The sequence below is a fragment of the Orycteropus afer genome, unplaced genomic scaffold (genome assembly GCF_000298275.1).
Source record: "Orycteropus afer afer isolate SDZICR_OR568_19922 unplaced genomic scaffold, OryAfe1.0 scaffold00007, whole genome shotgun sequence".
Classification (NCBI taxonomy): domain Eukaryota; kingdom Metazoa; phylum Chordata; class Mammalia; order Tubulidentata; family Orycteropodidae; genus Orycteropus; species Orycteropus afer.
The window spans coordinates 18879014-18906081 of record NW_006921594.1 but is presented as its reverse complement, the minus strand read 5'-3'; the positions used below and the strand labels follow the sequence as shown (position 1 = coordinate 18906081).

Below are 27068 nucleotides of genomic sequence, written 5' to 3'. Positions count from 1 at the left end.
TATAGCGTAATTTATAATGTTCAAAAGATAGAAACAACCCAAATAGTAAAACAGAATGGGAAAATTAACATATATTCATACATTGTAAAACTGTACAGCAATGAAAAATGAACAGATGACTGCTACACATAACGAGAGTGTCAGAAGCACAAGAGGACACTTCCCCGGGGCTAATGTGTATTTCTCTGATCTAGGCAGTGGTAATATTGATAGGATATGTATGCTTTATTGTGAGCAATATGATTTTTCATCCTTCTGAATATGTTACACTTCAGTGAAGGTGTTCCAATCAACAACTTCCCAACCAAAAATACTTTATAAATGATTTTAGTGCTATATTGTAAAAATCATCAAATTTGTGAAGATACTAGATATTTCTTTAAGTTTATTAGGAAAATGATATGCTATTAGGGTATGTCTTATGAATGATGGGGGTCCATTGTATTATCATTTCCTTATTTAAGATCAAAATATATGAGAAAACCTTGGAATTCTAAGGTATCAACATGAAGACCATTTAGCTTAAGAAAATTAATACAAATTATAGTATGGTTTTCTCCTCAACCATCCTCCTTCTATTGAGGTTACTCCATGTCTCCTAGCTAATTTCTACACTGTTTGTATATAGAGGGAAAATATTTAGAGTAAAATCCCATCAATGTCAATCAGTGGTGTCAAAAATTCAGACTTTGTATTTATGAGACCTTTGTTGCAGATGTGGAAAGGGAAAAAAACCAGTCTCCCTTTTCCAATCTCACCTCTGCTGAGTGGTTCCATAGGATCTTAGTAGGTTTAAAATGTTAGGAAGAATGCCTAAAGCTGACTCAACGATAAAGTATTTAGAATTGGAGAATCTTAAGAAAATACTCCCTATTCCTTAATTAGGAGATTAAGTCCCTTTCATGCCAGTGGCTTAAAATAACACTAAGTCATCAAGAAGACTGACACTAAGTCTAATTTCCTGAAAACAAGGAATGAAAACCCAAGACAACAGGTAGTTGCTGTAAAATTTTGTCTTTTTAATGACAGGTCAAATATTCTGAAACATACATGTATTTTGATAGTCTTCTAAATCCCAGTTGACTTCAAATATTAAAGTAACACACACGAGCTAAGAGAATTCAATATTGTTCCAAGGCACTTACTGAATCTCCATGACTAGATGAAAACAATTAGGATGGACAATTAGACAGTATATAATATAAAAATAACCTTTTGCTTACAATGTACAAAATGTATTTTTATTACAATCTTTGATTTCTGATAACCTGCAATGCTGGCTGCATGAATCCAGCAATTTTTAAATTCAGAAACTATTTTCTAAAACTTCAGGGCAAATAATTTACAAATAAGGTACACAAAAGATTTAGACCATGCAGAAATTTCTTACACCTTCTGTTAATATTTTATGACTGCAACTTTATCAAATTACATACCTACTTGCCCTGTACAAATACAAAATAATGCATACATGATAAAACATTAGCAAAAGAGTAGTCCTTAAACTCAATTTATCATAAAAGTATTACTATATTAACATGTCTACAAGCAGCGTGTAACAGGGTTAAGAGACATTAAGGCAATAATACTTGAAGTTACAAAATAAACCATATGTAATACTTTTTCCTAAGTGTAGTACAGGCCAGGTAGATTGACTCAGCAAAATATTTTAAGGTAACAATCTACACTGCTGTTAGTCCCACATTTTTGAGATGGAATACTAATCTGGCTTTCAGTGGCACTTAAATTTTCCAGTATAATTTAATGTGTCTTTTAACTCCCTGAATCAAGTCCATTCTGAAGGTGGATCTCTTGGTCCTTTGGGTTTTCCACAACGATTACCAAAACCTATAGTCAAAACACCAGAATAATTGGTCAATGTTCAACATATTTTTAAAGTACTAAACTCATATCTGAATATCCTTATCTTCTGGAACAAATAAATTTATACATGGAAATAAGGATTTAAACCATACCAAACTCAAACCATTCTTAGCTCAATGTCCAATGTATATTTGTTTGGGGGAATTAAAAATACAGCTTCTTTTAAAAATATGGTAAAAATAAACCAATTGTATTATGTTGTAAAAAAAAAAAAAATCTAAGATGTACAGGCTAACACAAAGGAAAGATTTAGTTATGAGCTGCTGTTTTAATTTTTACTTACGACAACACCTAAAAGCAACAATTTTCAATTTCATTGTAGAAGAGAGTATATTATTTCATGATTAAGTCTAAGCAACTTTGATCATATATGTTTTATTTTTGGCAAGTGTCATTTTAGAACCCAAATAAATCATGGAACAAAATCTGATTAACTGCTCTAAGAAAATCCTGGAACAATGGCAAAGAATGACCTTTCTCATTCTTGTCAGCATTAACTACTTAAAGTTTTTAAATTATGTATTAAAAGTATTACCTATATCTGTGACTTCTGTTGGACTTTCTGATATTTGATCTTTCTTGTCAGCGAAAGCAAGTGGACAGTCTATATAAGTCTCTGTGTGATCACCTCCTGCTGGGTGATCTAAAATAAAATGTAAAGCAAAAAGCCCTTCTTAATCATCATCGCATGTAGCACATAATATTTCCAGCATCAAACATAGAACACTTTGTTTTAACATGAGCAATGAGTTAAAAAGCAAGTGTTCTCTCTTGGGCGTCATAATTTTAGGAGGAGCACAGGAGTCATGTTAGATGCTTTTGAAGGCACCAAGAAACCTACAGTGAGTATTTCTGCAATGTGAAGAACCTTGCTATGCCCAAGGGCATATCTCACTTTCGGACCGTTCACTTTATACCACTTCACTTTTACAAAAGACCTACATCAGCACCTGTTTCTGCCCACCGGAAAAAAAAAAATCCAAGGAATTTTTGCTTTAAAAAAAAAAAGGTGAAAAGTGAAACTAGCATTCAAAGTTCCACGCAAATTGTTTAAAAAGGTAGTGCAAACCCCAAGCAGCAAGAGTGGCATTGCCAAGCATCTACCTTGGGAACTACACTCAGCATCTCAGCATCCAGCCGCTATAGCTTTGACCTGTATCTGTGGACACTACGTGTTAAGTGTTTTTTCAACTTTTAGTGTTGTTTGGTAGATTATATGTTTGGTCTGGAAAAGGCTCAAAATTTTTTCCCATATAAATTAATGGTAATTGCTTCTTCACTTTATGCCATTTCAGCTCACAAAAAGTTTCACAGTACTGATATACTTTGTGATAGTGAGGAAAACTTGTACAATAAACTTGAATTTCGGCATATTATATCTTGTTGAAGCCATTACACTATATACGTTGTCTTCTAAAGCAATAATTGCAACTGAAATGTCTTTATATGGAAATCAATAGGAAACAAGTTCGTAGTTAATTAATTATTGGCCCCTAACTGTAGTAATTCTTTTAAAAGTTTATATCCATACCTAAGAAGTCCTTGTGGCATAGTGATTAAGTCGTTCAAAGCCACCAGTTACTCTGCAGGAAAAAGATGGAGCAGTTCTACTCTGTCCCACAGTGTCGCAATGAGTCAGACTCCATGTGATGGCAACTGATTTAGTTTGGTTTTTATCTATTCCTTGCACTATTAGTAACTTTTTATATTTGAGGACAGAATAAAATCATTATTAGTCTACTAAATTTACAATAAAAATGATAATATTTTGTAATGGTAGAATTCTAATGGCTGGTGGGTATGAATCACTAATCTTCTAGTAGCAGTCAGATGCCTTAGGCATTATGCTACCAGAGCTCCTTTAAGAAGTTAACTAGTATGATGCATTTTTTCTGCAACCTTTATCAAGTCCTCTATACCTCTGTATGAAACCTAATATAAGTCAAATGAAAGTCCTGTATTCAAGGTGCTTACAGTCTAGTCAGGGATCAGTAAAATTTTTCTATCACAGCTAAAAACCCCAAAATAAATCCTCCTGTCATCAAATCAAAAATCAATTCCAACTTAGAATGATCCTATAGGACAGAGTAGAACTAGCCACAGGTTTCTAAGGCTGTAATCTTTACATAAGCACAGTGCCATATCTTTCTCTCACATAGTAGCTAGGAGGTTTGAACCAGTGACCTTTCAGTTAGTAGCCAAGTGCTTAACCACTGAACCACCAGGGCTCTAGCAGCTATAAAGTGTTAGAGAGTGAAGATTTTAGGTTTAGCAGTCCACATATGGACTGCCATATAATCTTTGGTTTTTGTTTTTGAAAAACTCTTTAAAACTGTAAAAATAAAACAGCAAAGTAAAACTCATTCTTAGCTCAAGGGACAAATGACAAACGAGCCAAGGGCAAGATCTGGCCTGTTGGCTACAGTCTGCCAACTCTTGTTCTAAAACAGAAGACAGACAACTATGATAGTACAGTAGTGTGATAGGTTTTAAAATAAAATTATGCACAGAATACAATGGCAACACAGAGGAGGGGCATCAAGATCACATTAGTGGTTGTTGAGTATTCAGGGCCTACTTCTAGGAAGTAATGAAGATCTGCTGTAAAGGCCTCATTTTTTTCAGTGAAGTATAGGTATCAACAGACCAAGAGTTAGACTGCTGATTTTAGAAGAAAATTAAGGTTTGGAATACTTAGGAGAAATAGAAAGGATACCAAGTAAAACATACAAGATTACAAGGCAATGTTCAGAATGCCATTTTGGATAAAGACCCAGAAGGTAGGTTCAGTGTGTAAAACTGAGTGATGTTCCAGAGCAGCACTCAGCAATAGGATAAAACAGAATGGTATGGAAGATCCACAGTGTGACCATGGAAGACATCAGGTGAAGCAAAATGGTGGATAAGTTCAGAGACAATAGACAACTCAAAGAAATTTTATAGACTGATGAGATGCTTACATTGTCACTGATTTATAAAAATTAATAATAACTTGACCTCTATTACTATGATAGTAAAAGTAATGTAGAAAAATTTTCTAATACATTAATTATAACTACAGAATCTTACAGTCTTCAAAAATAAATGTGTACATCTTGAAAGGACTTTGAGTTCCAAAATAATTAAGAACCCAATTCAATCATCTAGGTTAATGTAAGGTGTTTATTCAAATAGCTACCCATTATAGGGCTCTAGCTTATATTTTCATAAACAACAGAAAATATTTTAAAAATTTATTTCCCATTAACTGGATATGTAAGTGCACTATTATTTTCCAGATTGGTAATACCCGGTAGGTAGTACTAATAAATTCGGAGGACTTACACTACATACTTCAGCTTCTAGAAGAGTTGTCCTACATATTTCACAAAGAGATACCATAAAGTGTATAAATGTACCATAAAGTGTATAAATGTAAAGCAATTAATCTATATTCTATAGTAAAAAGAGTATCTTTGATCACTTACCACATTTTTCATTTCTGGAGGATATCAAGCCCTTTAAGGAAGATAATTAATAGCTGTTACAATACGCTCTATTTATGTACAAATAACAGAAAACTTCAGTTTGGATACATACCCATAACCCAATAATCATTTGTGGGTACATATCCCAAGAAATCAATGAAAAGTATATCAAGATTCTTAGTGTCAACAGGAAAAAAAAAAGATGTTTTCAAATTGGCTTAAAATTTTGAAATACTGAGAATAAGGGAACAAGGGAATTCCTTTTCCTTTCCAGATGGAAACCAAAAAAGCAGCAATGACTGCACCAAGGAACATACATATACAACAGCAGCATTTTACCAGTGATCTACCTTACAGCATCAAATTATGATATCATTGATAATACACAGCATTATAATAAGATACGATTATTTTATATATCAGGAGCTTTGGTAGCGTAGTGCCTGTCGCACTTGACTACTAACCATAAGGCTGGAGGTTCAAACCCACCAGCCACTCCTCAAAAGGAGGATGGGGCAATCTACTTCTGTAGTGACACTGCCTCAGCAACCCAAGGAGGGGTCGCTATGAGTGGAGTCCAACTCGACAGCACATAACAACAACGTTTTATATATCAATTAAAATATAACACAATATGTTCTTACCAACGGTAAGATGTACCCCAATTTCAGAGAAGTTCAAATGTGGGGAAAAGTATGAAGAATGTTAACACTGAGGAAAAATAGTATTTTCCATGGCCAAAATATTAAGCTACCAAAATATTTCCTGCCTATGGCCAGAATAACCACAGAGAGGGACTCTGTGCCTAGTATTATGTTGTTGTTGTTATGTGCCTATTATTTAAAATTTCAGATCCTACATTTTATATAGCCTTTCCATCAGACATATTAGTACAAAAAACTGATCAACACAACATAAAATATTTAGTGGTCTTAATATGACAGTTATTGTAGTAAATAACTGTAAGATGGTTATCCATTTGCAGAAAAATGAAACAAGATCTATACTTCATATCATGTACAAAAACTAAAGATGGATCAAAGACCTAAATGGAAAACCATAAAGATCACCACAGAAAAAAAACAAGGGCAAACTTGTGGGGGGGGGGGTACTAATTTAAATAATAAATAAAGGCACAAACAGCAGAAGATAAACTAGGTGACTGGGACCTTCTAAAGATTAAATTCCTATGAGCATCAAAAGACAGTTCTCCAAAGGAATAGAAAAAGAACCTATGGATTACAAAAAAAAAAAAAATTGGAAGCAACATTATCTCTAAAATGTATAGAATAGTTTGACATCTACACATCAAAAAGACAAATAATCCAATTAAAAAATGGGCAGGAGCCATGAACAGACATTTTACCAAAAAAAAAAAAAGATATTCAGATGGCCAACAAATAGATGAAGAAATGCTTGCAATCATTAGCCATTAGAGAAATGAAAACCAAAACAACAATGAGATACCATCTCACTCCAGTAATATAGCAAAGTTCAACAAGACAGAAAATAATATATGCTCACGAGGTTGTGGAGAGTTCACAACTCATATGATGCTGGTGGAACTGTAAAACAGTGCAACCACTGTGGAAAATGATATGGTGCTTCCTTAAAAAGGTGAAAACAGAAATACTATTTGATGCAGCAGAATCTAATACTAGGTATATATTCTAAAGAAGTGAGAGCCAAGACACAAATAGATGTTTGTGTTCATAGCAGCACAGTTCACAACAGCGAAGAGATGGAAACAACCTAAGTGCTCATTAACAGATGAATGGATAAACAAACCCCACGGTACACATACACAATGGAACACAATGCAATATTAAAGAATAATGAAGAATCTGCCAAACACCTCATAACATGGATAAACTTAGACAATATTATGTTGAGTGAAGTAAGTCAATCACAGAAAGACAAATATTGTATGAGTCCACTACTGTAAGAAGTTAAGCATAGGTTTATACACAGAAAAAAGCATGGCTACCAAGGACAGGAGGGGAGAGAAAATTCCTAGCTAGTTAAAGGAGACATGTAGGGATTTGGGTGAAGGAAAAGGCAATATACCAATACAATATCCCTAAGGAAAAAGAAGACAGGAAGTGATACACAAGAGTTACAACAAAGGTAAACACTATTACATACATAATACTGCATTATCAGTAATAACAAACATTAATCTATGAGTGGATACCACAGGTAGACAAGCGATTTGATAAGGTATAGGTAGGCAAACGGGAATGCACTCCTGACCATAAACAGTTCTAGCAGACAGCATTTCTACATATGTATTTGTATGTGCTATAAAAATATCTGTATATATAATAGAGCTAACAGGCAAATTTATGGTAATTTCTTAGCCACAACTAAATACCTTGAGGGAGTGAGTCACTGGGCCTGCAGGCTTAGGACCACAGTCGGGGTAGGAGGTGGGGGGAGACCTCAACCTCAACTGGCACAATATAATATACACAAAAATGAAAACAGTATTCTGTATCCCATTTTGGTGAGTAGTGACTGGAATCTTCACAAAGCTTAGAGTATCCATCTAAGATGCAACTCTCCTCCAGAGCAAAGAAGAGTGAAGAACATAAAAGACACATGAAAATAATTAGTCCAGGGGGCCTGTGGACCATGGACCCTCAGCCTACAAGACCCTAAGACCAGAAGAACTAGATGGTGTCCAGCTACCACGGCCAACTACTCTAAAAGGGCTCAAAATTGCAGCTCCTGGATAGAGTGAGAGAAAAACATGGAACAAAACTCAAAATCGTAAAAATAAAAAAGACCAGCCTTACTAGTCTGATAAAGACTGGTGGAACACCTGAGTCACCCTTCAGACCTGGTACTGATGTTACTCCTGTGACTCAACTTTCAGCTAAACAGCATACAGACCCATGACACAGACAATAACACCAAATAGGTAAGCACTCCTTAGAATTATAAACCATAAGATATTAAAGGGCTTACAGTTCAGAAGGCAGAAATGGACAGGAGAGAAGTACAAAGGGAAATGGTAACCACAGGGAAGAGGTGGCAGGGGTGCTGTTACACTGTAAGGATTGCAAATCATTGTCACAAAATGTGTTAGAATTATTGAATGGAAAACCAATGTTTTTTGTAAACTTTCACCCAAATCACAATAAAAAGGTTGGGGAAAAAAAAAAAAAAACTGTAAGGTGGTTGTTTTATAAGGACAAAAATATTGTAACTTCCAATCCCAAAAGGACTCACTTCAGATTTTTTTTGTTCAGACTGTTCCTGGCTTTGAAGTTTACTCCATTTGGATCTTACAGATGTATCTGAGAGAGAAAGGAAATTTTATAATTATAAGTAACATCTTTAATTCTTGAAACTTCTCTGCATTGAAATAATATACAAAAGCAGACCCTATATACCTTTCTAGAAACTGGCACGTCCATGAAAAAATTTTCTAGTTTCCATTATTTCAAGAAAATTCCTTTAAGTTTCCATTCTTAAAATTTAACTAAATTCAGTCATAAGAGTTTATTATTAGCTCATTGTAATCTACAGATTTAACAGATAATTTACAAGTATATTCGTTCAACTTTTAATTTTCTTAAAATTAATCAAAATTAATTAACTATAGTTAAACTACATTAGGAAAATAAGTCTTTTAAAAACAGCTTAAAAACACACTATATATATATAAAACACTAAGTAAATACATATCCGAAGTCCTCAACATGGATGGTACTGAGTGAGCACCCACCCAAAGCTTGAGACACTGTAAATGCATTAAAACTGTTTTTGAGTAGTAAGTGGAGAGAATTGTATTATCAATGCTTTGAATCATGGTCACTGTTTTCCAGTTTTCCCTGATATTCTACTGGCCTTAAGTGTACCTCATTTAATACCAATCAAGTGGATGTCCCTCACCACAACCCAACTAAAATTTTTACAAACTGGCACCAAGAGAGGCAATTAATATCTTTCTGTAAATATGTGCTACTTCAAATGACTTGAAAGACAATATGCAAATATATTTATAATGGCACTGAACTTCATTCTAGTATCTAACAAATGCAGCAGCCACTTTAGTAACTGTATCAAATAAAAAATACTATTTTAAAGTATTTTTTCATACAAGAAATTAAAATATTCGTCAATTCCAATCTGTTTTTTACTTAATTATGCAGCTTAATAGCTACTAGATTAAAACAAGCCAATTTTTTCCAATTTCCTACTTAAGAGTAGGCAGTAAACATAAAAGCAGATGAGACACTCACTGTGTTCACTTGCTAAGACAAAAGATTCAGGAGTTCTTTCAGGTAGGGGAGGAGGTGAATCTTCACTAACATCAACATCTAAATAAAATACATAAAATTAAAACTAATTACTCAAAATAAAAGCATTCCTGACACTCCATTATAAATTCTTGTCATAAGCATCTAAGAGACCCAGTTTTTAAAATATGAAAAAATTAACAAGAAACCCTTACCACTCAGTTTGTTCTCAAGAAGAACTATGGGGCTTATTCTCAATAAGAATGAACTTCAATTACTACTGCATAGTACAAATGATTCTCCCATGTGACTTTCCTGATAACCTCCAGACATCAGTAACACTGTCTGCTGGCCAGTCTTCAGTAGAGAAGACAGCAGGCCCAGTGATGAACTATGCTTACTAATGATGCTTTGAATCCATAAATGAAAGCATTAGTCATTTGACTTAAGCCAATGTTTCCCAAAACGGATTTAATTGCTTAACTCTTTTCATAATTTTAACCTAATATATACCACATGTCCTATTTACCTAATATTTTAAATCTCACTCATTTTTAACTTAACTATGTACATCAGCCATGCTTACACAGTAATAACTATAAAGTAAGATTTGAAGTACTAGTTATTTTTCTAATACACATAAAAACTATTAAAAATTTTGTCTTGTTTATTAACTAAAATCTTACGAGCAGTGTCTTATTATAGTAATAACACTAACTTAAGTCATATAAAAGCTTTTCATTAGTAAAAAGAAAATTAGCTTTTGGAAAAGAAAACGCATTAAGGAAGCCCCATCAGTTTGCCTTATTATGGTTTCATGTGAGTAAGTTTATCAGATCTTTTTATTAGCATTTTCAACTAGAAGAAAAGAAAACACGAGGATAAATTTCTGTATGCAGACTGTTAGGGAGCATAGAGTAAAGAGAAGAAAAATATGTACGTCCTAGATTATTTTGTCAGGGACTTGCCAATCACTTGCTTTAAAAAACAAAAGTGAACAATCTTGCCATAATACTTTTTTATCATGTATTTAAAACAGAGATTGAAAATCAAGTAAAGCCTTTTCAATTTTCAACAACTAAGAACCAGGTATGATTGCTCTTGCTCTCCTACACTGATTTAGCCAAAGACACAAAAATATACAGCTTCTGGGATGTGCAGAGAAGAGTTCCAGTCCTATACTTTTTATAACTACCAACAGTAGTGGTACTCTCACTTGCAATAGAAAAATTAAACCATGAAAGAACTACCTTCCTTTTCTAGGAGGAGTGGCAGTCTAAGCCATCAGTAAACTTGTTGCTCTCTTATTTCTAACAGCTCATAGTGAACTGGTTACTGGAAACAAGGGACTCATAATCTTGGCCTTGTGATACCATTTCATAAATGAATGAACAAATCAGCAAGGGAAGTCTTGATCATTTACATTAAGTATTTATTGAGTATCTTTCAGAAACCCTATACCTCTTCTCTCATGAAAGTCTCATTCTTAAAGATCAGAGTCTACATTAGTATTTTCTAACTATGGTCCTTGCTTCTCAATAGATCATTTCTCCTTGGATCTCTAGCTTTACCTATGCTATATAATTTAGAAGTCATCCTATCAGAGACTACTATACATTGTACATAGGCTTTTACAAATCATACACTGTGTACGTAGGGGCCTAATGTAAGCAAATCTGGGAAATCTTTCAGGGGATCTGAGTAGAGATTAAAATCTGAATTTGCAACCAGGAATATTTGTTAGGCAGTGCCTTATGCAAGGAGCCCTAGTGGCACCATGGTTATGCGCTTCACTGATTAACAAAAAACTTGGCTGTTCAAACCCACCAGACACTCTGTGGGAGAAAGATGTGGCTATCTGCATCAATAAAGACCACGGCCTTGGAAACCCCATGGGGGTAGCTCTTTTCTGCCCTATAGGGTCACTATGGGTCAGAATCAAATCAATGGCAAAGGGTACCTTACGCAAAGGTTGTTTTAGGTATCAATGTAAAATTACTGTTAACCCACTACCAAGTTCTTAAAAAAAAAAAAAGCCCTGTAATTCTTGTGCCAACAGTTTATATATACCAACACATTAAAAATAGGACTCCTTATAGAGAACATGTATACAGAAAAATCTTCAGTTAATGCCAAATTAATCTGGCACAGTTAGGATAGAGTAAAAAGAAATGAGAAATCACATTAACAACTATCTTAGCTCTGGCAGCATAATGCCTAAGGCTAACTAAGACTGCTAACCAGAAGGCTGGTGGGTTCAAACCCACCAGCCACTCCTCGGAAGGAAAGTTAGACAATCTACTTCCATAGTGATACCGCCTCGGAAACCCAATGAGGGGTCGCTATGAGTTGGATACAACTTGACAGCAATGTATTTTGTTTTGGGTTTTTTTTTTTTTTTTTTTGCTTTGAAATAAAAATAAGAGAACAGAAGTGAGCTGATTCTGGTATCGTATGCCTTATTTTAAAGCGATTCTTTCTATTATCACCAAAAGGCTGATCTTGTGACCATAACTTTTAATGAGCATATCATATCATGCATCCTTCCTGCCCTCACTAAATTCTATTTCTAGTAATGGTTAAAAAAAAATTTCTAGGCATATGAGATATGACTGATATAACTAAAAAAGCTCAAAATGAAAGTTTCTTATCTACATCTTTTTGTGTATAGTTACAGGTCGGAGTGTTTCTTTTAAACTCTGAAGTTGAAGGAAAAAAATATACTAACAGTTTAAAATTATGTTAAAACTATGCAAAACTTTGAACCCACCAGCCTTTTGGTAACTACTACCTTCTAAAGATCCTTCAAATAAAACACAGAATTAAGAAAACAGAATTCTGTAAATTGAAGATACTAGCTTAGATTCCATTTTCTTTAACAGATACCTTTTTTTATTAATTTATTTTTTGGGGGGCAGTGTTTCCTCCATTCCCCTCCCCACTCACCCCTGTCTACCAGATACATTTTTAAGATAAAACATACAGTATTGTGAGTTGGAGAAAACAAAGACACTATTATGGGTGATACTGTATTGGATCAGAAATAGTCATCTTTCAAGTTCACAGTATTTATTTTGCCTGTATCTTATAAATAAGGAGTTCTAGTGTGTAGTGGTTATGGCATCTGACTACTAACCAGAAGGTTAGTGGTTTGAACCTACCAGCTGCTCCATGGAAGAAAGATGAAGCTGTCTGCTTCCGTAAAGATTTACAGCCTTGGAAACCCAGTGGGGGTCACTGTGAGTCAGAATCGATTCTACTGACAGTGAGTCTGGTATCTTATAAATAAATGGCACTATGTGTCACTGACAAAGTTCATTGATAGGTATGACCACTGATAATCATACTGGGTGCACAAATTTTCTTGAAAGGCTAAGGCTGCTCTAAGATAGTCATTAATTAAATAATAGCTTGGTGACTACGTATGTATATATCCCATTCACTACTGACTGAATTAAATTTTCTGTATTCTGCCAAGTAGCTATATAGTGCTCCTTGGTTAAACTCAGGATTGAATGCAGCCTTACTGGAATCATTTGTGAAGAGAGTTACAAAAAGGTATTTTGTAGCTGAAAATAAAAAAACATGACTAATGAGTTATTTTATGAGAAATAGAGATGAAATTAAATGGCCAACCAAGCCATTCTACAGTATTTGTGTCACTTTTACTTTAGGTGATTTTGTCTCTTCTGAATTATTTCTAATATTAGATAAATTTTTGATCCCTATAAAGTACTAAAAGCTGTAATATGGAAGAAAAAGGAAAGAAAATTTGGAAACACAAGTTCAGTAACACAGTGTGATCAAATTAAGGCAACAATAAAAGCATATTAAAAATTAGTACCTGAAAAAACTAAATTTTGCTGTAGGTTGTAGAATAGAGTGGAATAAAACAGGTGAAGTGCTTACAACAGTGACCAGCACACAGTAAAAATATTTAAGCATTGGATATTATTATTATATATTATTATTACCTTTTTCAGCACCTGAATGTATCGTTCCTGCTTTATCATGTCTAGCAATGGACATTGGCAATACCTTCCTAGAAGAAATGCTTTCAGTACCAGTTGCAGCAGAAACAGTGGCACTTGCTGTTGAAATATTAGTTTTATTCCTGGTCACACCACCATCAGAGTTCCTTTCATCTGAGTCTGAGTCATCAGAGTGAAGAGGATTAGTAAAACTGAGGGGTGCTCTGAATAGAGGTGAACTGTTATGATGATCCATAAGCTCATGGATTTCAACTTGTGTTGTAGGGCTTGGTGTTAAACTCACAGTTTTAATAGTTTGAGAGTGGATATCAGAGGATTTGCCTTCAGAGGAATCAGGCTTAAGTAAAGCATTTTCCGTTCCATGAAATGACCATAGTACATGCCCTTTCTCATCAAGAGGCAAACAGTCTGGCCTTGGAGGTGTTTCTGAATTCTTCTGTGTTTCTTCTGATGACGGAGCCGGGGCTTTATCTGACTGTGTTACACTGCAGTCCACACAAGAATTCTGAGAAATCTCATCAACTTTTAAATCCCCTGAACTCAGCTCCTGTGGTTTAGAGATCTTATCCATTATACAAGGTGAACTAGATTTAATTTTAATTGCATGTCCCCTATTCAGTAGCGTGTTCCCATCAAAACTTTTTGGTCCTTCTTGGAGAGGGACCTTCTTAATTTCAAAACTTAAATTTCGCTCCAATTTCTTTTCTATCTGTTCAACAGTTGTATCATTTTTCCCCAAAAGTTCTGTTGATTTATTAAAGTTTCTGTTGAGATCTGTGGAATGTTGTTCTGATGAAACCATGTGCAACACTGGCTTTGGATGGTATCTGTCATTGTCCTGCCACACTGTAGTGACTGTTGGAAAAGCTGACGGGGGAGAAGGTGTCAAGATGGGTGGCACTGGGTGAGGTTCTGGAGGCTGCAGTATTTCTTCCTTAGCATCTCCTTCAACAAGGCAACTGAAAAGAATATTGTAACAATGTTCATCTTTTTTTTAAGTAAGTTGAGAGATGACAAGTATTATAGCTAAGTCTTTGTTATGTTGTTATTTTGCTGTGGAGACTAGTGCATTAAAAAAAGTCAATATATCAAGTTTGGTAAAGTAGAGGGTGAGCAAAACAGGGGAAGACCCTCAAGACAGATTGATACAATGCTGGCAACGGTGGGCTCAAGCAAAGCAGTGACTCCGAGGATGGCACAGGCCTGGGCATTGCTTCATTCTGTTGTACACAAGACTACTATAAATCAAAACCAACTCAACAGTACCTAACAGCAACAACAGAGTCCTAAAAAAGGTAATAAAAATTATGAAAATAACTTAGAAATATTAAAAATTCATCACTTTAATAAACACTGAGTAAAAGGAGAGTATCCTTTCAAAACAATGGTAACATACAATACCTGCGGGTCCTCGGTGGTTTCGGAGGAGGAGAGTCTTGTTTTTCAGGATCGATGGAACTGACCATATTTTCAGAATTCATTTCATTCTGCCAAGGGGAAAAGAAAAGGCTTCATTAAAGTTAGGGAAAAAAATGATTTTCCTTTTTCATGTTCTAAATAAATTGTTTCTTGGCTTTTGAATTTTTAAAACAATGCGAATTTTGCCAAGAAAGAAAATGAGTCATATTGTGGCTTTATACTTTACCCTGAAGAATTAAACTTTAACAAGGATTTAAATTTAAAAAAAAAAAAAAAAAATCAAAACAGTATATCTTCAGCTACTGAGAAACAACTGTGTACAGTAGCATTTCAACATACTTCAAAAACTACTATAAAGCCGATTTCCCAAGAAAATAAGATCAAAAGATACTTTTTTTCCCCCTACAGTACATGTAAACAGGAAAAAGTCAAAAAAATAAGGCTTATATCCTATCCTTCACCTTTCCTCCCAACCATTTCTAGACTCCCTTATTGTGACTCCCAATTGCTACCCAGTAATTCTAAACAGGCCCTAGAACTAATTATTTTCTGCCACACTTTCCGTCTGTTGCCACGTCACCTGTCCTTTATATCCATTAGGGAGGACAGCCCCTGTAACCTGTAACTCTGATGTGACTAATCAAATGGACTCAGAAAAGGAAGCTAGCTCCCATTAAGGAATATTTTTGATTCTCACTGGTCACAGAGACCAATGGCATCGCTGATGCTGATGTTCTGGTGTCGATACAGCTAAAAGAATCTGGAGTTGTGTTTAGGATTGTGACAAAGGAGTTATAAAATTATTATGTAAAATATTTGCCTTGAATTAACATCAGTCTCAGGAAGTGCTTCATTTTTATACGTATGGAAGGCTATGTAAATTTTAAGCCAGAGGACTGGAATGATCTTCACTGTTGCCAAAATCTGAGATAATTTTAGGAAAAAAAAAACATTTTTGCATATACTCTGACCAATTCAGAAACTTTACAAACTGTAATTGCCTTTTTTAATACAAATGCACTTCCTACCAAACCCATAGTAGCAGCTTTTTTGTCTTTATAACTGTTTCTTGCTAGTGTCCATTTTACTATGTTGTTGTTGTTATGTGCTGTTGACGTCAGACCCGACTCATAGCGACCCCTCCCCTTGGGTTTCCGAGGCAGTATCACTATAGAAGTAGATTGTTATGTGTTGTCAAGTCAGACCCGACTCATAGCGACTCCTCCTTGGGTTTCCAAGTCAGTATTACTATGGAAGTAGACTGCCCCATCTTCCTTCCAAGGAGTGGCTGGTGGGTTTGAACCGCTAGCCTTCTGGTTAGCAGTCAAGTGCCTTAGGCACTATGCTACAAGAGCTCCCCCTTTTTACTATAAGTACCTCTAATTAAAGAAAAGAAACATCTCAGTTTCCTACCAATTTTTAGTGAGCCCTATCTCCTGATATATAATGTAATCGAACGGAAGAGTTGTACATATTTTGTTACCACGTCCTAACGAGAAGAAAAATAAGGAACCCTGGAGCAACAGAAGCTCTGGTGGCATAGTGACGAAGGCATCTGACTGCTAACCAGAAGGCTGGCAGTTCAAACCCACCAGGTACACCCTGGAAGGAAGGTTGGGCAACCTACTTCTGTAGTGATATCACCTTGGAAACCCAAGGAGGGGTGTCACTAAGAGTTCAATCCAACTCGATGGCAGTGCGTTGTGTTGTTGCATTGGTGATGCAATGGTTAAGTGTTTGCTGCTAACCAAAAGGTTGGCAGTTTGAATCCACTCATTGGCTCCACGGAGAAAAAAGCCCAGCAATCTGCTCCAGGTGAGGAAACCCTATGGGGAGTTCTACTCTGTCCTATAGGATCACTGTGAATCAGAATTAACAGCACACAACAGCACCACCTAAAAGAACAGAGCTACATTATGAAACTAGATGCTTTTATCCTTAATTAAAGTCACCTACCATAATGGAGGCCTCTATTAGAAGGGTATCTGCTATAGACAGAAGGAACATGTAATGGGTCTTCTGAGAATAAAAAGGGGGCGCACTATTATTAAAACTAGAGCACGAGTATAAACTTGTACTGCCCCAGGCAAATCAAGACTTTTCATCACCTTAATTTTAGACTCTTAGAGACCACTAGAATTCAGACTCTTTGCACCATATAGATTACCTCTGACATACTAATGGTTCATGTGTTATCATTTTTATTAATTATATATTACACTACCATAAAATCATTAGATTTTATACCAAAGCCTATAAATATTCCCAATTAAGTAGAGGTTAAATAAAATTATTAAGGGTAAACCATATAAAACTGCTTCTGTTTAACTCTTTCTTACTTATAAATCACAGCAATTATTTTTACAGTACAACATAAACAGCCTCATGTCATGTCAAGACAAGTTTTGCTTTCAAATGAGTATAGTGCTAGACTCATAAAAAAAAATAAACTTAGATTGCTAGAGCATTTTAGATTTAAGAATTCCAGATTAGGTACTGTGAACCTATGTGTGCAATGCTCTACAGTAAGTCAGCACAAAAGGACAAAAAAATGGAAAGGACATGGTATTTCACTTCAAGAAGTATATAGTCAAATAATAGCACCAAACATAACAAAGTACAAGAATCAAGCCATGTTACTGTTGTTAGCTGTCACTGATTTGACTCCAGTTCATCGCAACCTTCTGTATAATAGAACAAAATATTGCTGGTCCTGTGCCACCTGCACAGTCACTGCAATGTCTCAGCCCACTGATGGAGCCACTTATTAATCCATCTAGTGCAGGGTGGTACTAGTGGTGGTGATGCCTTTCATATACAACTAAAAAGGCACGCATCTCTTAACAAATACTTGCTCACTAAGGTGAGACAATATACTACTACTGGCTTCGAGAATAAATTTTCTTTTTAGAGCTCCTATTGAGAAGAAGTCATTTTAGTTGTATTTCTAACCAATTACCATTTGTTATAGAATTTTATATTGCTGATTAGCATTGCAAAGAATTCTGAGGTACCAAGCTTTGAGGCAAGGTCTAAAATTAAAGTTTTATCACAGATATTATAAATGGAGACATATTACTGTTTAAATGTAATGGCTGGAAGAAATATTTATCATTTCTATATTGTAGGTAAGAAGCCCTGGTGGCACAGTTCCTAAAGCATTTGACTGCTAAACAGATGGTCAGCAGTTCAAACCCACCAGGTGCTCCACAAAAGGAAGATGGGGCGATCTACTTCCATAAAAGATTTACAGCCTCGGAAACCCAATGGGGATTGCTATGAGTCAGAATCAACTCGATGGCAGTGAGTTTGTTTTTGGTTTATATTATAAATAAATAGTAGTCTAAAATATGTATAATTTCTAAAATATAAAAACTTTAACTTAGAAATTAATCTTGAGTTTATGGAAAGAAATGGATATATTTTTCTATTAAAATCTAAAGAAAAATATATGGACTACTCACCTTTTTGAGATATTTTCAATTCAGGTAACATTATACAAACAAATATATAAATGTTCTAGTCTATGTTATAAAATACTGAGCCAGATTCAGCACAAGTTACAACAGGATTTAATTAAACTAAAGGGGAAAAAAATAGGAATGTATAAAGACTGTTTGTGCAATGATTCCTGTGTTTCAAAAACCTGAAACTGTGTGCAAAAATCAGTGAGGAATAGAAATTGAGGAAGACAATGTCCAATCTGATTCCAAGACAAAAGTTTTGCTATGCCCATCAAACTTTACACATCCCATTTATAAGAAATTATAGTTAATTGGTAATGAAATAAAGGTATTTTTACCTTTCAAACAAACTTGAAATTGTCACTTAGCTAAAAAAATGGATATACATAGTCCCTACGACCTCATTGACCTACAACGTTGTTGTCAGGTGCCATCAAGTCAGTTCCCACTCACAGCAACGCCATGTACAACAGCACAAAATACTGCCCAGTCCTGCGCCATCCTCACAATCACAGCCATGCTTGAGCCCACAGTCACAGCCACTGTATCAATCCATCTCATCAAGAGTCTTCCTTTTTTTTCACTGACCCTCTACCAAGCATGATATCCTTCTCTAGGGACTGGTCCCTTTCTGACAACATGACCAAAGTATGAAAGATGAAGTCTGGCCCTTCTTGCTTCTAAGGAGCATTCCAGCTGTACTTCCTCCAACACAGATTTGTTCATTTTTCTAGCTGTCATGGTGTATTCAATATCCTTTATCAACTCCATGATTCAAATGCATCAGTTCTCCTTAGATCTTCCTTATTCATTGTGTGGTAGTTGTTTGTGTGTCAACTTGGCTGGGCCTGGTTGAATGGCTGGGCAGCTGGTGGTAGTCATTCCCCATGATGAGACTGGCAATCAACTCCATGGTGGGATCTACCACAAGCAGCTGAGTAGCTGCCTTTGGGATATGGTCTGCTTCCTGTATATAAGGAGAAGCTTTGGCAATGGTCTCTAGCCTATGGCACGCTTGGACCCTGTATGTAGCTGTGTCATTGCTCAGCAGCCTGCTATGCTCTGCCAACCTTGGGACTTACAATGGACTTAAGTTAATGGCCTGCCATGTGGTTTGGTAACATCAGGACCGTGCCTTTTTACTTGTAAACCTTGGGGCTTCTCAGCCTCACCAGCCAGCAGCTATCTGAGTGAAGAAATGCCTCTAGCTCCAGTGGGCCAGGAGCAGTAACCAGAGCTAGACCCCAAGGTTGAGGGGCTTTCACCCAGCCCCTACAGCCTGGCACTCTGAACCTGGACTTAAAAGCCTCCAAACTGTAAGAATAAACTCCGGTTTGTTAAGGCCATCCCATTGGTCCAGCTTTCTGAACATGCATATGTGGCTTTCACATGCATATGAAGCTACTGAAAAGATGATGGCTTGCCATCAGGCACACCTTAGTCTTCAAAGTGACTCCTTTGTTCTTTAACATTTTAAAGAGGTCTTTTGCAGCAAATCTGCCCAATGAAAATAATTTGATTTCTTGACAGCTGCTTCCAAGGGCAGTGACTATGGATCCAAGTGAAAGGAAATTCCTGACAACAATCTATCTTAACACTTTGAAATCAGTATTTGGTAAGAAATCTCTCATTTGGAAAAGTAAGAAATTTCAAACATAGGTAAACTGACATAACTGTGCAAAGGAAAACAAAGGTTATAAGTTATGCAATTCATTTCCTCATTTTACTTCAGTTACTGTGATTAAGTTGGTTTATCATGGGATTGCCATTTTAGGTTCAATCACAAAGATGTTTAGGGAAAATTACACAGAAATAGGAAATGAGAGAACTAATTAGAAGACAGGCAGAAAATAAGGCAATCAGGAGAATATAGCATTTTTGTCAGGTCAAAATTTGAAAGCTAAAATGACCCTGAATTACAACATGACAAAAAGGGACTTAATTCTGGCCCTAAAATACTGCTTAATTAAAAATCATGTAGACAAATAACTAAAACTGATATTATCATTCTGATGTTAGATAAAACATCACAGATGACAATTAAAAGCTAACTACATATGAGGGTCATTTAACATCCAACCATCTGACCACATATACGCTCATGGTCCCATAAATTGTTTTTTGTTGTTTTTGTTTAAAGGGAAAGCAGCTCTTTTTGTGTTTAATATTTTCCCCTAAAGGTTTTAAAGACCCCAAATCCCCAGAGCAAACCAGCAGCAGGGCTCTAGGGTACATCTCAATCCCCAGCGTGCCTCTTCTTTGTTCTATCTTCATTCACTCTCCCAGCAGCTATGCAACCTTTCACTCCCCATGTAGGGCATGGATTCTTCCCTCCTGCCATAAGTGGTGGCAGCCCTGGCCAGGCCTGGGGTGCTCCCAGGCCCTTAGTTCCAGGCACTGGTGGTGGTGACTACATTAGGAAGTAGCTGCACCAACAGGGCAGCCAAAGCCAAGGCCACCTCTGCCAGCTATACTCCCAGAACCCACACATCCAGTCCTTGTGGCCACCTCTCCTCAGCCCCACACCTGTGCTTGGTCCCAGCTTGGGTGCCAGCACAACCCTGTCCAGCCTAGCTGTACACCCAGCAAGCCTGGCCTCCTGTATCAAACAGATACAGGCTTTGCCCAACCATCTCCCGTAAGATTTTAATAAAACAGGATATACGGAAATATAATTATAGATTGTGTGGGGACTTCTTGTACATAATGTGGTGTTCACAAAACATCCAATAGGATATAATGTCCTATTAGGATATAATGTCCTATTTTATAGAACGTATCATGGGCATTAAGCAATGCATACCTGTATTATATCATGATCATGGTAAAAATTAACAAGCCAAGAACACCTACCACTCCATCAGCAATTTTCTGGGCTCCATGAATTTCATATAGTTGTAGCTGTTTTTCAAACAGTTGGGCTATAGCTCTATGTACAAGCTCATATTGTTCCTATTAGAGAGATGAAATAATAAACAAAAGATATCATAAAAACAAAATAACATCTATAAAAATATATTTTATAAAGTGAAACAACTATACCTTTGTTTGTACTGCAGAATGCCTTTGTGTTCTCATTTCTTGTATTAAATTAAACACATTAAATTCCTCTGGTATTTTCTAAAACAAAGAATACATAAAATTTGGTCATATGTTCAGATTATAGTAAAATAGTCTTCAACTTTTCACACAGACCTTATAGATGCTAGGTAAGTACTAGCATTTACTGAGCAGCTACCTACTATGTGTCAGAGACACTATGATTGACAACATAGATGCAAAGCTAATCTTGACCCTAAGCAGTCAAGCTTGGGCACCAGATACAGAAACAAAATATATCTAGCCAAGGAATAAGATGACTGCAGTGGGAAGAAAAAAAAGTGTAACTCTGATGAGTGTGTGGAGTGACAATTTAGTTGGCTATTACAAAGTTAATCCATGAAAACTAAAGGGAATATACATAGGAATGGACAATTAAAAGTGATGACCTGTCTGGGGAATTGAGAAGTTTGATATGGATAAAGTCTACAACCGAAAGGAGCAGAGAATACTCAAAGGGAGAAGACAGGATAGTTGGGAATCAGATTGTAAATATACATGTTTCCTGGACTAGTTGCCTAAGGATCAGCTAAGAAAGCTGGGAAAAATAAAGATCCCTCAGTTCCATCCCTGCAGACTAACTGTGAAACAGGTCAAACAATTTTTGTACATCTGGGACTAGAACGACTATAATAGGTAACTCTACCACGAGCAGATTTTTTACTTAAGCAACTTTTGCAGTTGGGGATGACAGGGTGAAAGGGGAAGAAACTGGTAGGGCTTTACTGCAGAATCTGAGAGACGATACGACAGATCTGAGGGACATTTCTGAGGCAAAACTATTAACAACTTGGTATTCAAAAAGAGTATTTTAGAATGAAGTAGATGGAAGAGCTGAGAATGATTCCTGGGTTTACTGCTCAAGACTTTACAGACATCAAATCAAAAGATTTTTGTATCAAGCCTTAATCTAAGGCCTAAGATTATACTCATGTTATGCCAAGCTCAATAAAAATGTGGCTTCTGTTTAAAGTACACAACTTTTGAAATGACCAGATATTTATTTTGTTTGCGGGCATTTACCTAAATGCCACTTCTCATCCATATTTTTTTTCATCGATTTTTATAACCTTTACTTTTATGTTAAAATGTGATAGAATGCTAGTAAAATTTTATTCACATAAAAATTTTCATTTGAGCATTAGGGGATAAATTACAGCTTTTGAGGAACACAAAATTAAAATTTAGCCTCAGGAAGTTTTTTAAGAAACTTAAAAACTTAAACCTTCTCTTACAAAGAATGGTAAAAGAAGGCAGGGGAAAAAGAGAAAGAAAGGAGGTAAAAGAAAAAAAAGAAACTAAACAGTTTCCTGAAAACCCATGCCATGGAGTGGACCCTGACAGGACAGAGTATAACTGCCATACAGGATTTATAAGGGTGTAAATTTTCACAAAAGCAGAATACCATGTATTTCTCCCATGGAACGGCTGGTGGGTTTGAATCGCCCACCTTACAGGTAGCAGCTGAATGCTCTAACCACTGCATCACCAGGGCTCCTTAAAAATTTATTAATACTATTTTAGACAAGAAGAGCTCGGTGGCATAGTGCCTAAGGCATCTGACTGCTAACCAGAAAGCTGGCAGTTCAAACCCACCAGCCACTCCTCAAAAGCAAAATTGGGCAATCTACTTCTGTAGTGATACCACCTTGGAAACCCAAGGAGGGGTCGATAGGCACACTGCTGTCGAGTCGTACCCAATTCAACGGCAGTGTGTTTAGTTTTGTTTTGCTTATTTTAGACAATACACAGATCAGTATAGTCACAGAAACTACAAAGCTACAAGGAATTAAAAGCTTTTCCCTAATGCATAGAAAATGAGCAGTGTTTGAAACCAGCAAATAAACCAAATCTATACACAGCGAGAAGCCTTTTAATTTTCAAATTTGTAATAAAGATTGTGTCCTATTTGTGTCCTCTATAGTTTCAACCATAATTTCTTGGAAACAGGAGTGGCAGTGACAACAGTAACAAGAATGGTAGTAACTAACCTTGAGCACTTGCTCATGCCACATGCAGTTCTAAAAACTTTATATAAGTTAACTTATTTAATTCTTGTGATTACCCAGAATTACTACTATTTTGAGCCCATTTTCAGATGAAGAAATCAATTTAATGAAATTAAGCAACTTGACCAGGGTTGTATATTCAATGACCGAACTAGAATTTTAATCTAGACAGTTTGGTTCCAGAGCAGCACTCTTAATCACTACATTTAAATGCTTCAACTAGACATAAATATTTACCAAACTGAATACAGTTATAACTAGAATAAATATGGAAGGCAATGAGAACTCTGTATTTTGGAAAACTCAATACAAAGTCTACATTCGTAATACAGGAATTTACTTACCTAGATAAAGTGAGACAGATACCCTTACCCTGCTGCCCAATGAATTATCTCAAGGTAATATGCATCATTTGTACTACCTTAATTTCTTACACAGCAAACCTACTACTAAAAAATTAACATATATAAGAAATGTAATTTTCTGCAAGTTTGAAAATCATAATAAATCAACTGGATATAATGCTATATAAAAATTATTCTTACCCCAGCCTTTAGTAAATTCCATGTATAATCTATGGCACAAATGGCACCTGTTCTTCCACAACCTGCACTATGGATATAAAGTTTAAAAAAACAATTTGATTTTTGTGATAAAAAGAGCTATAAAATAAAAGCAGATGGACATATTAATATTCAGAAGCAAATTATTTAAGAAATGACAAAATCTAATTATTTAGATAAGACTTCAACTTAATGTGTGTGCACAGTACACATCCTTAACATTAGTATTTGTATCTTCTTTATAATTATTTTAAGGAACTTCCAAGTAAGTGGCTCACAGACCACCTGGAAGCACTGAAATAATGTCTGTCAAGTTCAGGACACCTAGGATTCTTCATTCTGGAAGTATAATTCTACATAATTCTACTACTCAGAAAATCTTATCTAGACAGCAGTATTTTACAAAGAAATTTTATTCTATGTTCAAGATGGCTCTGAAGCTTTAGAGTGAAAGAGGAAATAGTATATTATTTTAATCTGCAAAAGTTGTAAGAATGATGGAGAATGCTGGAAGGCCTAGAAACTGCTTTAAATAAACATCATGATTTCAACAAAAGAACAAAGACAACTGATACACCCTCAACTCCCAAAGAACTAACAGAAACTGGAGGACATAAAGCAATTACAGGGTTTTTTATTAAAAAATATGACCAAAAAAAATAGGAGCTCTGGTGGCATAGTGCCTCAAGCATTTGACTGCTAACCAGAAGGTTGTCGGTTCAAACCCACTAGCCACTCCTCAGAAGGAAGATTGGGCAATCTACTTCTGTAGTAATACCACCTCAGAAACCCAAGAAGGGGTCACTATGAGTCAAAATCGACTCAACAGCATGTTACAAAATGACAAAAATATACTTTAAAGAAACTGATTCTCAAATGGAGAGAAATACATGTGCTACTTTAGGATTAATAATCAAACAAGCAAGCAAAAAGATAACACAAAATACTAGGGAGGACATGGGGAAATAGGAACTCCCATACACTGCTGTTGGTAGGATTAATTGGCATTAACTTTCTGGAAGACAAATTTTAAAATATGTATTTTTAAAAGCACAAGAAAGTTCATGTGAAAAATTAAATTACTGCTATCACCAGAATAATCTTGAGACATGGGAGAAAAAAAAAAAAAAAACACCTAAGTGGCATTTTAATGCATACCCTGAACTTTTGGGAAGTATCAGTGGTTTATTGAACATACAATCTAAAAATTTCTAACAAAGTGATGTATATGCAACTTATAAAGAATTACTTTTTAAAAGTTCTTAATTATAAACATCAAAATTTATTTTTAACCATTGATACATTTGTCAATTCCATACATCAAAACACTTCTAGAATTTTACAGCTAGTAAAGCAAAATATATATACTTGAAATTTGATAGTTAAAAAGTGTGATATTGCAAAGATATAAACAATCAATCCAATGACATTCAATGCAAAGTTCAGAAGCAGATTTAAGGATATATATTTATTACATAATGGCACATTCACCAATCAAAAGGGAAAGATTTAACCATTCAATAAATATTGGAAAAGACAGCTTATAATGAAAAACAATAATTAGATTCTTACTTTAGCCACAGTAAAATTCCAGATCAATTAAAAATTATAATGTGAAACAAACCCAAGCTTATAAAAGTACTAAAAAGTATCGGCAAATATGTATGTATGATATTGTCTTAGGGAAGGATTTTCTAAGCATAGCTCAATGGACAGAAATGATGAGTGAAGAGATTCACAAATTTGACTACATAAACAATGTTAAATTACATATGGCAAAACCTAAGAGTAACCACAAAGAAAAAATACCTGTAACATATGACTAAAAGTATCTTCAATATAGAAAGAGTTCTTACAATTTGTAAGAGATGAATATCTACTATAAAACAATTTGCAAAATGTACAAATACACAATTCACAAAATATAAATAACCAAGCCAAAAACAAAACAAAGCAAGCAAAAAATAACAAAATATTGAGGAGAACATGGGGAAATAGGCACTCCTATGCACTACTGGTGGTAGAATTAACTGGCATCAACATTTTGGATAATAAAGTATGTGGTAAATGTATGAGAAAGAAGAGTTCATGGCCTTGGACTTAGAAATTGTACTTCTAGATATCTATCCAATAAAATAATTACAGATATGTTCAAAGACTTCACCTAAAGTCTGGCCACTGTTTAAATTACTGTTTAAAACAACTGAAAAAAGGATGGGTTGGGGATGGGTAACAAATTAAATGCCTAAAGAATGGAGGTTAAATATACAGTAGGATGCAGTCAGGTTTTGTAGAATATTTTATGATGTAGAAAGATGAACATGTTATATTATATAGGTAAATATTCTTTTAAAGAAAAAAACTACATAAACTTAAAGGACATATACTGAAGTTTTAACAATGATCATATGTAGTCCAACAACAGTGGAATTATGAGAGATTTCCTTCCCATTTTTATGTGTTTTTCTACATCACTGTACCATTTTGGTTGTTTGAAAAATATTAATAAATTTTTTAAAGGAAAACCTTCCTACTATTGAAGAAATAGATTTATGAACTATGCTGACTGACTTAACAACACAAATAGAACAGGAACTAATTTCAACTAACTTGTAAAGAAGTCAAAGCAATTTATCATTTAATTCTACAATTAGGTTTTTTCTTTTTAACTACATAACTACTTAATTATGGTCAACTAGCTTCTGAATTAATGGCAGAGGAAATGTAAACCTTTAATCAAGTTGTTAACTAATTCTCACATCTTTATCAGCAAATCACTTTTATGCCCCATAAGTAATAAGCAACTCTTTTCACTTGACTACTACAGGCATTGGGAGCTCTGGTAGCATAGTGGCTAAGACACTTGCCTGCTCACCAGAAGGCTGGCGGTTCAAACCCACCAGCCACTCCTCGGAAGGAAGGTT

General features: G+C 35.3%; 1 protein-coding gene across 1 annotated transcript in view; it reads right to left on the bottom strand.

The window, feature by feature from the left end:
- Nucleotides 1–1786: 1786 nt before the first annotated feature.
- Nucleotides 1787–27068, bottom strand: part of PTPN12 (protein tyrosine phosphatase non-receptor type 12) — a 163302-nt gene continuing 138020 nt past the window's right edge. The window contains exons 9-18 of the mRNA XM_007944702.2: nt 24127–24193; nt 21516–21593; nt 21327–21425; nt 14992–15077; nt 13573–14549; nt 9602–9679; nt 8586–8653; nt 5352–5382; nt 2420–2527; nt 1787–1848 (exon numbers count right to left, since the gene is read on the bottom strand). Coding sequence (XP_007942893.1) covers nt 1787–1848; nt 2420–2527; nt 5352–5382; nt 8586–8653; nt 9602–9679; nt 13573–14549; nt 14992–15077; nt 21327–21425; nt 21516–21593; nt 24127–24193 — 1654 coding nt within the window. The remainder of the gene's footprint in view (nt 1849–2419; nt 2528–5351; nt 5383–8585; nt 8654–9601; nt 9680–13572; nt 14550–14991; nt 15078–21326; nt 21426–21515; nt 21594–24126; nt 24194–27068) is intronic.